We start from the raw sequence: 14,321 nt of genomic DNA on the forward strand, positions 1-14,321 counted from the left end.
TATACGATATATTTATTTCAATGTGTTACTGTTCTTAAAATACTTCATTTTCCCTTGTTTCCTTTCATCACTGGGCTATTTTCCCTGTTCCGGCCCCTGAGCTTATAATCATCATTCTCTCCAACTAGGATGTTAACTTAGCAATCAATAATATGTATATATATATATATATATATATATACATATATATATATATATATATATATATATATATATATATATATATATATATATATATATATATATATATAATATTCATACTACATGTGTGTGAGTATGGTTAAATATGAATAAGTGACATAGAAATTCATAACTGATGATAACACATAACACATACCCAGTGAAAGAGACATAAGCCTATATAACTATCACTTCAATAAACCACAAACACAAAGCACTCAGTCCCACCATGAAACATCTAGTAACCAGACAAGAAAGCAACAAACGTCATCCCTCCCACCGCGAAAAGAGAGGCTGTTTGCTTGTATCCTGGGGGAATAAATGTCTGGACGGCTGGATGGATATGGTAAAGTAATTGACCAAGGAAGAGAAATAATGGATGAACCAGAGAGGGAATGAGATACATAGAGGAAAAGGGGAAGTCTTGAGCTACGTGAATACTTTCATTTCTGTAAGTGGAGGGTTCGGAGAGGTAGGAAGGAATAAGGTTGTAATTGGTGTACTTATGGATGAATATTATCATTAAGTCGTCTGATGACGTCTGGTGATGAATTGGATGTCTCGCGGCATGGATGGCCAGGTCGAGATACCTCCCCTATATAATAAAGAGTAAGTGCCTGGAGATATATATATATATATATATATATATATATATATATATATATATATATTAATATCTATATATATATATTATATATATATATATATATATATATATATATAGAGGGGGTGGGAGACCTGACTTATTGCAATAATTACAGAGGCATAAAACTTACGTCAGCCGTTAGGAAAATATATGGTATGCTTATTCTAAAGAGACTGGAAAGAAAGATTGATGAAAAGCTGAGTGATGAAAAAGCATTTAATTTTGAATGTTGTATAGCAATGCTTAAAATATAGAAATCAACTTTTAATGGTCTTTGCGGACTATGAAAAAGCCTTTGATAGTTTACACCGGCCAATTTTATGAAGAGTTCTACGTCAGTATGGAATTCTTCTGAAATATGTAAATTTGATTAAGTCTGTACATGACCAGAGCAGGTGCAAAGTTAATGTTAAAAAAGTCTTATCAATGAATTTCTAGTGAAAGCGGATTACTCCATGGGAATGTGTTGTCACCTATGTTGTTTATCCTCATGGATTTTGTGATACGTAGACGGGGGACAGGGATTGGACTGGATTGGTGATAAGAATTTAGCAGACCTAGAGTATGCTGATGATGTTGTCCTTGTTAGCAGAACACCACAGGATTTTTAATGCGTACTTACCAGAATGCATGATATATCACACGAGGTTGAGCTGAAGATAGAATAGAAGAAAGACTGATATGATGAGAACGGAGTATGCAATGGAAGATGAAATATCATTGGAAGGGATAAGGAATATCAGGTAGAATCCTTTAAGTATTTAGGAACTATGATCTCCAATACAGAGTCTTAAAAATTAGAGTTTAGCAAAAGATTGAAAAAAGCAAAGCAGAAAATGGCCATCTAAGAAAAATTTGGAAATCAAATCGCCTGTAATTACATATAAAAAACCGACTATATATCAGTTTAGTGAGATCGGTGTTACCATATGGATATGAGTCATGGTATGACAATGAAACTATCTTAGAAATATTTATTAGATCTGAGAACGAAGCCCTCAAAGGGATAATTTTTTAAACTGTCTTGTGGCCAATACATTTCCTTCATAGCCGGAACATCCTTCAGCAACCTAATTACTTGAAATGCTTTTTATCTTTCTGTCTCTCAAAAACACTTCGATTGATTGAAACCCCTCATTAGGCCATTGATCATCAAATGGCCTAACACTTGCCTGGAGTTCTCGCAATTTCAAACTACGACGTATTTTGTATCTTCACTCGGCTGTGCATGTGTGCTTATACTTGTGTGTGTTTGAACTTCGTTTAAGTTCGTCGGATATGCTGTGGTTGCAAGCCGCTCCTCTTCTCGTTCAACTAAGAATCTGTTCATCAACTCGGCTAGATTATCTAATCTATTTTCTAAGTCCTGCGTTCGTTTTTCTTGTCTAAACTCTTCATGGACATCACTATAATCAACTGCTCCAGCGTTTTCATCTCCTGCAGCAACAGTGTCTGCTATGTTAGTCCTGGCGTATCCAGGCATCTTGAACTTTTATTTTACTATCTTAAAGAACATCCTTGCTCACAGCATAACACAAATAGTAGAAAAGAGAGCATCATGGGTATTCTAACAAGTAAGAAAAATAAATAGACGTAGGCAGGACATATAATGAGAATGATAGATAATAAATGGACAATTAGAATAAGAAAATGGGTCCATAGAGTTTACAAACGAAGCAGAGGAAGGCAAGGAATAGCACAGAAAGACAATACATACACGAGAGGGAAAGGATATGCCTAAGACCTTTATCCTCCAGTTGACTACCAAATTCTATTGATGATGATTTTATATATATATATATATGCCTATATGCCTATATATATATATATATATATATATATATATATATATATATATTATATATATATATATATATATATATATATATGTGTGTGTGTGTGTGTGTGTGTGTGTGTGTATATATATATACATATATATATATATATATATATATATATATATATATATATATATAAAGAGAGAGAGAGAGAGAGAGAGAGAGAGAGAGAGAGAGAGAGAGAGAGAGAGAGAGAGAGAGATGCACATAGTCATACTAAAAATAAGGCTTTTAAGCTAGGGATGTATAATTGAATTTAAAACTCCTTGTTAAAATGGATTAGAATTTTAGATAGTAATTACAAGGAAAAGAAACAGAGTTAAGAAGCCGACACACAAACATACACCAAATTCCATATAATTTAGAGGTGCATTTCATTTCAAATTAACGATTTGGTGATAGAAAATGTGGTTTTGAAGATGTGCAAAATTTGGCAAAAGAGCATCTAAGAGGGCAAATTAAAGACTACTCTTCTGACAATTTCTCTACAAGCAAACGATAGTTTAGATGATTAATTCAATATTAAAAGTCATTTATAATGAAATGAGGCTTCAACTTAATATCTTTAGTACTAGCTGAAATAAATATTTTAAATATCAAAATAAATCTTATCTAATTACAAGTCATCATAACATGGCCATCTATAGGGGCACTCAGTAGAGAGCATGCCTTCGCCACCCCAAGCAGTCTTTCTTTGTTCTGAACTTCAATGCTTAATTGTACTTCGATGTATTTGCTTCAAAATCTAATGGAGTTGTTATTGGATTTTCCCTGCATGTCCACCAAGTGTCGTTGAAATTGGATCTGTATTTTTTTGGCTTAACATTTTTCACAAATAAAAAGTAAACAAACAAAATAGTTTGTCTTTTACTTTGCATTGTCATTATTTTTAAAAGTACAGCTGATACTTGTGTTTTGATGTACTTTATCCAAAACTTTACGGATTCATATTGATTCATACCCATTAGGACTACCAGCATTGGTCAAAATCTGTACAATAGTTTTTGTGTTTAGTTTATCACAGACAAATAATCATACGACGACAGGGTGAAGACATACCCTTCGAAAAATCTGTGATTTGACTCATTCTCATGAATATCGTATGTTTAAGAGGTTAATCATCGTGCAAGACATTGAAGTAAGTGACATGTGATATATTTGCTCAAATAAAAAGAATTATTGAATTTACACAACAAAAATAACCAAGGCAACCTTTATAATGAATGGAAATTGATTCTAGTTGATAATTGATGAGTATTTGAATTGATGTTTTTTTTTCTTTTTTTTTTCTTAACATTGGGTCTTGCGCAATGGAGGACCCTAAGTAATTAAAAGAGGTTTAAGTGAATAAAAGGGCCTAATGTGAGACCACCAAACTCGACCGTGCCAGTCTAGGAAAGATGCAAAAAGTATTACAACTTTGTAAAAGCATGGATTTTTCCTCAATGTTAAAAAGTCACAATAAATTACGGTTTCAGTTAGGTATATCGCCAGTGATATAGTGAAGGGAACGATATTGACCTAAGCATTGTTTCTCTCAAATGTGAGGAAAGGTTAAATCTATAGCAATCCAGGGAGTTTCAGAGGACACATCCTACAGTCAGAAATAGGTATATACTTAGATTAAAGTATATCAGTTCCTGTGCACATATACTTATGATATCAATCAGTAAACAGACCAAAGGAGGAAAATATAATTATAGAGTTTTTAATACTGTGTGATACCACAGCTGATATGCAAACTGAACATTATTATTATTATTATTATTATTATTATTATTATTATTATTATTATTATTATTATTATTATTATTATTATTATTATTATTATTATTAGTTGTTGTTGTTCTTATGGTTTTTGTTGTTGGTGTTGTTGATATTAAAAGTTAAATAAAGAAACAGAATTGCGTGCCCGAGTGTACCCTCAATCAAGAGAACTCTGACAAAAGACCAAGAACTATGGGTTGATTTTGCAGTGTACTTCCCATAGAAGATCTGCTTACCCTTAAGAGTTTCATCTACCCTTACCAAGAGGAAATTACGAACTGGACAATTACAGTACAGTAGTTAACCCCTGATGATCATATTGGTTTTTTTTGGGGGGGAGGTAAAAATTGAATTCCTTAACTTACTTAGCGATTATTTTTATAAGTTTACGTTGTTACAAAAGATCATAATGTTTTGTATAATACTCAGTATTACAACTTCTCATGCAAACATTTCTTCCCATATGTTAAAGTTGGACACAGGAGTTCATGGCACATATCGTTCCTAAGAAGTGAACCCTGTCACATCCTTACTTCACGATGAGTAACCAAAATGATAGCGTAGGGAGATATGGCAAAAGTGGTGAGCGTGGCTAAACCCAGGACCTCGACACGCAGTAACGGCGTGAGAGGGTGCACTTTCTTAGAACAAGGTATACCATAAATTCCCGTGTGCAACTATACCTTTAATCATCTACTGCTTTAATAATAAATGGATATTATTAAAAAGGCGAAATAATTAAAAAAAAAAGCAACGACTAAGAAAAGACTCGCACCAAATCATCTCTGAAATGTAAGCTCTACCCTATTAAAAAAAAATAATAATGATGAAATATAAATTCTTATCTTTTTATTTATCAAACAAAATCGTATATGAAATCCTGTAACCCATCACACGGAGAGTTAGCGTAATAGTTTATAATATTGATGAGAAGTGAGATTTATATCTTCCGAATGTCTTCCCCGAAAGACAAATATGAAAGGAAGAAAATGATTTTCATTATTTCATCCATCGACGAAGAATGACTTTTTCCCTGATGGAAGTCAGAGTACTTTTTCAGACGGTGATCAAACGTTTCATATCTTCGGAAAGAAATGGGATGCAATAAATTGATTTTTTAAATCATCGGATAGAAAATAAATGTAACTTTTAAATATTCGTATAAAAATATGGAAGAATGAATGGAACTTTTAAATACTTGAAGAGAAATATGAAAAAATAAGAACTTTTAAAGCTTATGATAGAAATATGTAAAAATAAATGGAGCTTTTAAATCTTCTAAGTAGATAAATACATGGAACAATTTTAGCTGGTAAGAATTGTAGGTGAAATAAGAGTAAGGTCAGTTACCTAACTATTAATCGTAGAGAATAGTTTGGAAAGAAACTATTAGTAAGAGTAATGTCAAGTGCGGTTAAAACAAGTTGGTTTATATGAATGTCTATCTTTTCTTGTTATACCCCTATAGGTAATAGAATAGAATAATTGCTTATTTTTCCATAACACTTTTTTATAGCACTTCAGAACTCTAGATACAAAATATTCTCTCTCTCTCTCTCTCTCTCTCTCTCTCTCTCTCTCTCTCTCTCTCTCTCTCTCTCTCTCTCTCTCTCTCTCTCTCTCTTTATTGTATTCAGGATGTGGCTCAACCAGAAATGTATCTTTTTGATCATATAGTTGTTCAAGTGGAACTTCTGACGTCTAAACTATAACCAAATGCTTCTTTTCGAACGGAGTTGCCATATACCTCGTTTACTATTTTATCTGGTACCTCTCTATTCTGCTTTTGTGTATATATTTTTTTCCTTTGAGGGGAGGGTATAGGGCCTTTCTCTGTTTTTTTTCTTTGATATATTTCATGAATTCTATATTTGTATAGTATCCTTTCTTACACCCGCTTGCACCCTTTACTACATTCCTAACCATATCTATCAAGATACACCAGCCATATTCCTCAGACTCTTCATCTAGATCGCATTCAGTTTCTATCTCTCCGTCACTTTTATTATACACAATTCCAATGCATACATTACAGTTGGTACATTCACTTTTTTCATACAGAACTCTCTTTACATTTACTCATAACCCTCTATCCTTTACCACTACCTTCACTGCCCCCAACACTTTACATCCTTCATTTTCTGCAACCAGAGACCACAAGTACTTAAACTGATCAACTTCCTCGATTATCTTTCCATTCAACATGACATTCAACCCTGCACCACCCTCCCTTCTCGTGCATCTCAAAACCTTAATCATAACCACATTAACACTCATCTTCCTTCTCTCACGTGCTCTTCCAAATTAATCGACCAAGCTTCTCTTTCGAGTCTGCAACCAGTACAGTATCATCCACAAACAACTGATTTACCTCCCATTCATGATCACTCTTGTCTATCAGTTTCAATAGTCAGCCAAGCACTCGAGCATTTACCTCTCTCAACACTTCATCAACAAACTACTTGAACAACCATGGCAACATCACACATCCCTGTCTCAGTCCCACTCTCACTGGAAACCACTTGCCCACTTCATTTCCTATCGTAACACAGGTTTTACTACCTTTTATAGAAACTTTTCACTACTGGCAAAAACCTTCCACCAATTCCATCTAACCTTATCATATCCCACATCGCTTCCCTATCAACTCTATCACACACTTTCTCCAGATCTATAAATGCAATATACACCTATTTGCCTTTTGCCAAATATCTCTCGTATATATGCCTAACTGTAAAAATCTGATTCATATATTCCCTACCATATCTTAAAGCACCCTGTACTTCTAAGACTGCATTCTCTGTTTTCTTTTAATCCTATTAATCATTACTCTACCATACACTTTTCCAGCCACACTTAACAAACTAATACCCCTTGAATTACAACATTCATGTACATCTCTCTTCTGTTACTCTTATATAGTGGTAAAATACACGCACATACCCAATCCAGTGGCGCCATTGACATCATAAAACACATTAAACCGTCTCACTAATCTTTCAAGTACAGTTACACCCCCTTCCTTCAACATCTCAGCTCTCACACCATCCATACCAAGGGTTTTCCCTACTATTGTTTCATCTAGTGCTCTCCTCACTCCTTCTCTTGTAATATCTCTCTCGTTCTCACCTCCAATCACTGGCACCTCAGCAACTGTAACAGCAATAATATCTGCCTCCTTATTATCCTCAACATTCAGTAAAATTTCAAAATATATCCCCCACCTCATCCTTGCCTCCTTTCCTTTTAACAACCTTCCATTTCCATCTTTCGCTGTCTTTTCAATTCTCAAACCAGCCTTACTTACTCTTTTCACTTCTTTCCAGAGCTTCTTCTTATTTTCTTCATATGAACGACCCAATCCCTGACCCCCACCTTCAATCAGTCGCACTCAGCTACCTTACGTTTTACTTTCGCATTTTTCTCTCTATATCTTCCATACTTCTCTACACTATCACTCTGCAGCCATTCTTCAAATGCCTTCTTTTTCTCGTCCACTTTTATCTTCACTCCTTCAATCCCCCATTCATTACCCTTCCTCTTTCTGCCTCCTACAATCCTCTTGACACACATCACTTGCAATCACAAAAAAAAAAATAAAGGTTCTTTAACTAACTTCCAATCCTCTCCTAAATTACCAATCTTTCTCACTTTCACTCTATTATATGACATTTCCAATCTTTCTTAACATTCACTTTTTACCTCTGGTTTTACTAACTATTCAACCTTCACTATCTCCCTTCTGCATGCCCCCACTCTATTTCCCGTTTCTTTTTCTACACGTAATTTTCCATCCACAAAAAAAATTATTAGACATACCATTAGCCATACCCCTAAACACGTGCAAGTCTTTCAATCTTCCAAACATTCTTCTAGTTATCAACATATAATCCATTAATGCTCTTTCTACCACTCTTCCAGTTGCCATGTATACTTATTATCATCTTTCTTTTTGAAAAAAAAAATAGAACTTGTAACCAGCTCTTGCTCAAAACCCATATCTACCAGTATCTCACCACTCTCATTTTCAGCTAGTATGCCATACTTCCCAATGACACCTTTAACCTCTCTAACGTCCCCCATGACAATTACATAATTCCTTAAACGCAGTCCTTCTACACACCTAGTTAATTCATTCAGAATTCAGTCCGCAAATTATTTACTTTTCTCACAACCGGGCCCATATGCACAAACAAAAGCCCAAAATTCCTTGCCCAACCCAACCCTCATCCACATTTACTTAGATGATAATTTCTCCGATTCCACTACTTTACCTGTCATTCATTCACACTCTCTTGCCCTTCCCCTTTCAATCCCAGATACTCTACCAGTCACCGCACCAAACATCACTTCGCCTTTAGCTTTGTCTCACACGCTCCACCTCATTGATGCCTCACAGAAATATAAAATACAGCTCAAGGGGTTCCCAGCCCTGTCATTTGGTCCCTTTTAGTCACCTCTTATGACACGCAGTGATGCATTGGCGCTATTCTAATTTTTCTGAAATAATAACTATAATTACTGGCCTATCTTGCAAATATTCATCTTATATTTTGAACTAAAACAAAAGTTGGAGTGAAATTACCTGGAGTCAAATTGACCGGGAGTTAAATTACCAACAATCAAAAGTACTGATTCACATTAATGATGGTCAAATTACTTACTAATGTGTGTATCCTTGTTTTCAGCAAAAAATGAGATAATACTTCATCTATAAATTTATGAAAAGATCACGACTATTATGCACGATATGTTGCGCTTTACCATTCATACGTACAATAGTCTTCTTCTTTTTTGTCTATATCTTTTCCCACTTCTATGTGGGGTCGACGTTTCTGGTCAGCTTTCTCCATCTACCGCAGTGCCACACCTCATCACTGGTTAATCCCTTTAATCGAAGGTTATCCTTGATACAATCCACCCACCTTCTCTTTGGTCTTCCTCTCCTTCTCGTTCCCTTTACCTCCATTTCCATACTCTCCTCCCAATATACTGTTCATCTCTTCTCATGACATGACTGTACCACCTCCGTCTACTTTCTCAGATCTTATCTGATAGTTTTCTAACTCCTGGGGTACCCCTAATTACCTCATTCCATATCTTATCTCCCCTTGTCATCCCACATATCCATCTCAACATTCTCATCTCTGCCACATCCATCTTCTTCTCTTCGGTCTCCTTCATTGCCCACGTCTCTGCTCCATACATCATTGCTGGTCTCACAACTGTCCTGTGTACTTTACCTATCAACTTATCCCCTATTCTCCTGCCGCATAGTACTCCAAACACTTTTCTCCTATTTTTCCATCCTGCTTTTATTCTGTTGTCTATTTCTGCCCCCAAATCACATCCTCTGTAACTGTTGATCCTAAATATATGAAATTTTCAACTCTTTTCAATCTCTCTCCTTGTAAACTAACTTCCTCATTCTCGCCATTTTTCAATCTCAAATACTTTGTCTTATTCCTGCTGATCTTCAATCCCCTATTTTTCATTTCTCTTCTCCACTACTCCAGTTTCTCTTCTACTACCTCTCGCCTAGTGCTACACAGTATAACATCATCAGCAAAAAGCATACACCAAGGAGACTAATCTCTAATACCTTTTGTTACTACATCCACGACCAGATCAAATAGGTAAGGGCTCAATACAGACCCTTGATGTAGTCCCACATTTACTGGGAAACTTTCTGTTAGGCCTATACTACTCTTAACATTTGTCTCTGCCCTTTCATACATATCTTGGGTGATTCTTACATAATTCTCTGGAACTCCCTTTTCTCTCATACATCTCCACAGCTCCTGACGTGGTACACGATCGTATGCCTTCTCCATGTCAATAAAGACCATATGTAACCCTTTTTGTTTCTCTCGATGTTTTTATATCATCTGTCTCAAAGAAATGTTGCTTCAACAGTCCCTCTTCCTGGCATGAATTCAAATTGTTCCTCACCAATTGTTGTTTCATCTCTGAGTCTCTTCTCAATAATCTTCTCCTATATTTTCATAGTATAGCTTATCAGCTGTATGCCTCTGTAGTTGCCACATTCCTAGATGTCTTCCTTCCCCTTATAGATGGGAATGATTAGGCTTCTTCTCCATTCCTCTGGCATCTTTTCCTGATTGAAAATTTTCTGTGTCAGGTCCCACAAGATATACCTTCGTCTCCCAGACTCTTCCATACCTCTACTGGTATATTATCCGGTCCTGCAGCTTTAAATATTGTTCTTGGGTTATCCTCATTCAATAATCGTTCAAAAAATGTTTCCCACCTTCTTTCAATTTCACTCTCTTCTGCTAGAACTATGCCATTGTTATCTTTTATTTGCTTTATATGTGTCTGGTCTTTGGATGCAGTATCTCGGGCCCTAGCAATTCGTAATATTTTCTTTTCTCCTTCTGGTGTTTCCATCTCTTTATAGATTTCATTTAATGCCTCTGCCTTTGCCTTTGCTACTGCTCTTCTTGCTTCTTTCTTTGCTTGTTTATAGTTTTCTTTATCCTGCTTTTGTCCTGATAGATCTGCCTTCATCTTGGTTTCTTTCTTGTTTTCTTACCCGTTCTTGCACCTCATCATTCCACCACCACGATTCTTTATCATTTGGTGGTCTTCTTCATGATGACTTTCCAAGTACTTCCTCACCGATCCTTAGAATCACTTTACTATTCTTGGTCCACTATTCTTGCACATCCTCATGTAACCTTATTGCTTCCAGCATTCTTTCCTTAAACAAGATTCTCAGTTCTTCCTTTTTCCATTTTCACCACTTAATCTTTGGGTCAATTCTCGCCTTTTTACTTCTACAATGCCTTAGTGTGTAATCAATTACCACTAACCTGTGTTGCGCTGCTACACTCTCCCCATTTATCACCTTGCAATTTCTAACTTCCTTCAGATGGTCTCTGTTACACATCAGCAAATGTATCCGACTTTCCCTGCCACTACTACTGTAAGTAATCAGTCTGCTAATCTTCTCAAAGGTGTTGATCATTGCTAGGTCCAAAGCCAATGCTAAATCAATCACTCTTTCTCCCCCATCATTTCTCTCACCCACACCTCAACCTCCATGCACTCTTTCTTTCCCTTCCCTACTTATTCCGATGTGACCGTTCAGATCTCCTCCTAAAATTACCTTTTCCCTTGCAGGAATTATTCCAAGTTCCTGGTCCATCTCCTCCCAAAATGTATCCTTCTCCTCCTCTGTACATCCAGTTTGTGGGGCATAGGCACTCATCACATTGACTATTGTTACTCCCAGTCCTAGCTTTAAATTCATAATTCTGTAATTTTTCTTAGTCACTTTAATCAAATTGTCCTTCAACTCTTTTGATAATATTATGCCTACTCCATTTCTTTCTTCCATATTTGCTCCACTGTAATATAATTTACAACCTTCGCCTAGTTCTCTTGCATTATTTCCCTTCCACCTGGTCTCCTGCACACACAGCACTCCAATCATCCTTCTCTCCATGAGGTCAACCAGCTCTCGCCCTTTTCCAGTAATTTTTCCCACATTCAGAGTTACCACTCTCATTCTCTCCTCAGATATTTTCCTCTGAGCTTGCCTTTTTAACCCAGCCCGCCCATGACTGGATAGCCCTTGCCGATTTTTCGGATCAGGCGAGGTCCCAATGCGTCGATTAAGGGGAACACCCCACCATTAATTTCATTCTTACACTCACGGACCATAGTGGTTTTAGCTAATTTTTAATGGCCTGATGTCTCTCCTGCCACCAACCCTCCACATTTACCCGGGCTTGGGACCGGCACCAAGTTGAGGCTGGCTTGCCCCCCTCAGTGGCTGGGTTTCACACATACAATAGTCGTGTTTTTTTATAATATTTTGCACGATACGCCGCATATGTTATTGTTACTAACGCATATACAATATCGTGAAGAAATTTTGGAAGAATAAAATTTTTCATTGTCAGTGTTTATTTATAAATACTAATACACTATTTCATATTCATAATCATAATTATGTGGTTAACAGCTACCTGTGGATTAATAATAGATGACACTAGAGAAAAAGAGGATGCAAAGAATAGCACTCATAAAGGAAGCCACTTGCTGTGTACATTGGCGGTTATTTGCACTATAGGCTACCTTCCGAATAACCTTCAATAGACACGACTGAATCGAAGTCGTAGTATAAACATAAATCTCGTGAAACCGATGGACGCTATCGCAAGTATACTCAACAAGTACAGAAGTATAGACTCATTCTATTTGATTTGAAGTAGTCAATTATGGATTGATTACTTTTTAACAGTTGAAATTATTCATTATATTTCCTTTGAGTCTAAGAATAATGAGAAGAAGAAACGCTAAAGGGGGAGAAGGGGGGATTGATGAAGAAGGCTCAAGGAGAGGGAGTAAGTGAGGGGGGAGGGTAAGGGAGGGGATGAGAATAAGAGAGGAAGAGGGTTGCTCATGGTATAATTAAGGAATGAAGTAAACGCATTCCAAAAAACAAAACATTTCATATATTAATATCATTTTAGATTTCGATTGATTAAGTTTTACCAAATCATATCATTAGATATATAATTGAGGCAATCAATACTTATTAATGATATAATAAACTCTTCAAGATATTCTTTTGATCTTAATCTGGTTATATGTGAGACTGCTGCCCTATAGGCTGCATATCTGGTCCGAAATGGAAACTCAACTGATTGGCTTCAAAAATCCTCTTAACAATTTTCAGATTGTCATGTTGCGAAATTTGATTCGACATTCAAGTATATATAGTAAAGTAGAAAAAATATCAAGTAAAGTTTACCCTTGCAAGGAATATAACAATCACGTTTGAGTTCAGCAACACACTGAAATGTATTTTTTTCGATAATGTGTAACTGTTTGATGGAGGAGGAATAGGAATATGAATAACTTCTCTACCGACCAATAAAACTGCTACACTGATAGTCTATTTTATCATCTTGAAGTTACATATAACACGGACATTGAAAGACAAATAAGAAAAGCAAAACAATGTTGTATACAATAAATCTCGAACGTCGATAAAAGTAAATACAATTTGAGATTTTTATTCCGTTCAATAACAAATCACACCCCATTGAGATCCTCAGACCGACTCCGGTTTCTCAATTCATTTGGCCAATATTTGTAAATGACATTTATATAATATCTCTTATTCATTTTTAGTAAGATTTGGAAAATCTTGAGTTGAGAGGATTATTTTCAAGTACACAAAGAGTAAGGATGGAAAACTATGGACCAAAGATAATGATAATGAGCAAATATATCTACATGCTAATATTAACATAACATTCTTGATGGTACTGGCTACATAAAAAAATTAATATTAGAATTACAATTCCTAGTGCAGTAACTGAAAGGGGACCATCTTCCCCCAAAGGGAGAGGATTCAATGCCTTATATCTAAGTGATTACTTTTACCAAATATGTACAGTAGATACACTTGAAGAGTCTACCTACCGGGTCATAAGATTTTCCCTTATAGGAAAATATTTGTTCTAAAAATAATAAAAAAAAAGAAAAAAATGAGAATATAAAACCTCAGAAGCTTATATAGCTCTGTTTATATTTGAGTGCAAATCACAATTAAAGTACATACAATATTCAGAAAGAAAAAAACAACAACCAAAGTACTAGTATTACTAATACTTTAAAAATCATAGGTAAAGAAAAAATAGAACCTTACATAGTTCTATTCCTATTTAACTTCAATATACTGTAAATGAAAGTGAATCTATATACACACCCACACACACACATGCACATACGCATATATATGTATTATATATATATATATATATATATATATTATATATATATATATATATATATATATATATATATATTATATATATATTAATATATTTATGTATATATATATATATATA

The 14,321-nt window shown here is 35.3% G+C and overlaps 2 protein-coding genes across 2 annotated transcripts; both read right to left on the minus strand.

Annotated features, from left to right (window-relative positions):
* Positions 1 to 9,471: 9,471 nt before the first annotated feature.
* LOC137622481 (uncharacterized) lies at positions 9,472 to 11,422 on the minus strand. The gene is made up of 2 exons (XM_068353087.1): positions 11,268 to 11,422; positions 9,472 to 9,790 (listed from the first exon to the last, which is right to left on the minus strand). Exons 1-2 carry the CDS (start codon positions 11,420 to 11,422, stop codon positions 9,472 to 9,474), a joined length of 474 nt encoding a protein of 157 aa, XP_068209188.1.
* A 66-nt stretch (positions 11,423 to 11,488) lies between these two features.
* Positions 11,489 to 11,965, minus strand: LOC137622482 (craniofacial development protein 2-like). Its single transcript, XM_068353088.1, has one exon. The coding sequence runs from the start codon at positions 11,963 to 11,965 to the stop codon at positions 11,489 to 11,491; it is 477 nt and encodes a 158-aa protein (XP_068209189.1).
* Between the last annotated feature and the right edge of the window lie 2,356 nt (positions 11,966 to 14,321).

This window comes from Palaemon carinicauda, chromosome 29 (genome assembly GCF_036898095.1).
Source record: "Palaemon carinicauda isolate YSFRI2023 chromosome 29, ASM3689809v2, whole genome shotgun sequence".
NCBI classification, from domain to species: Eukaryota; Metazoa; Arthropoda; class Malacostraca; order Decapoda; family Palaemonidae; genus Palaemon; species Palaemon carinicauda.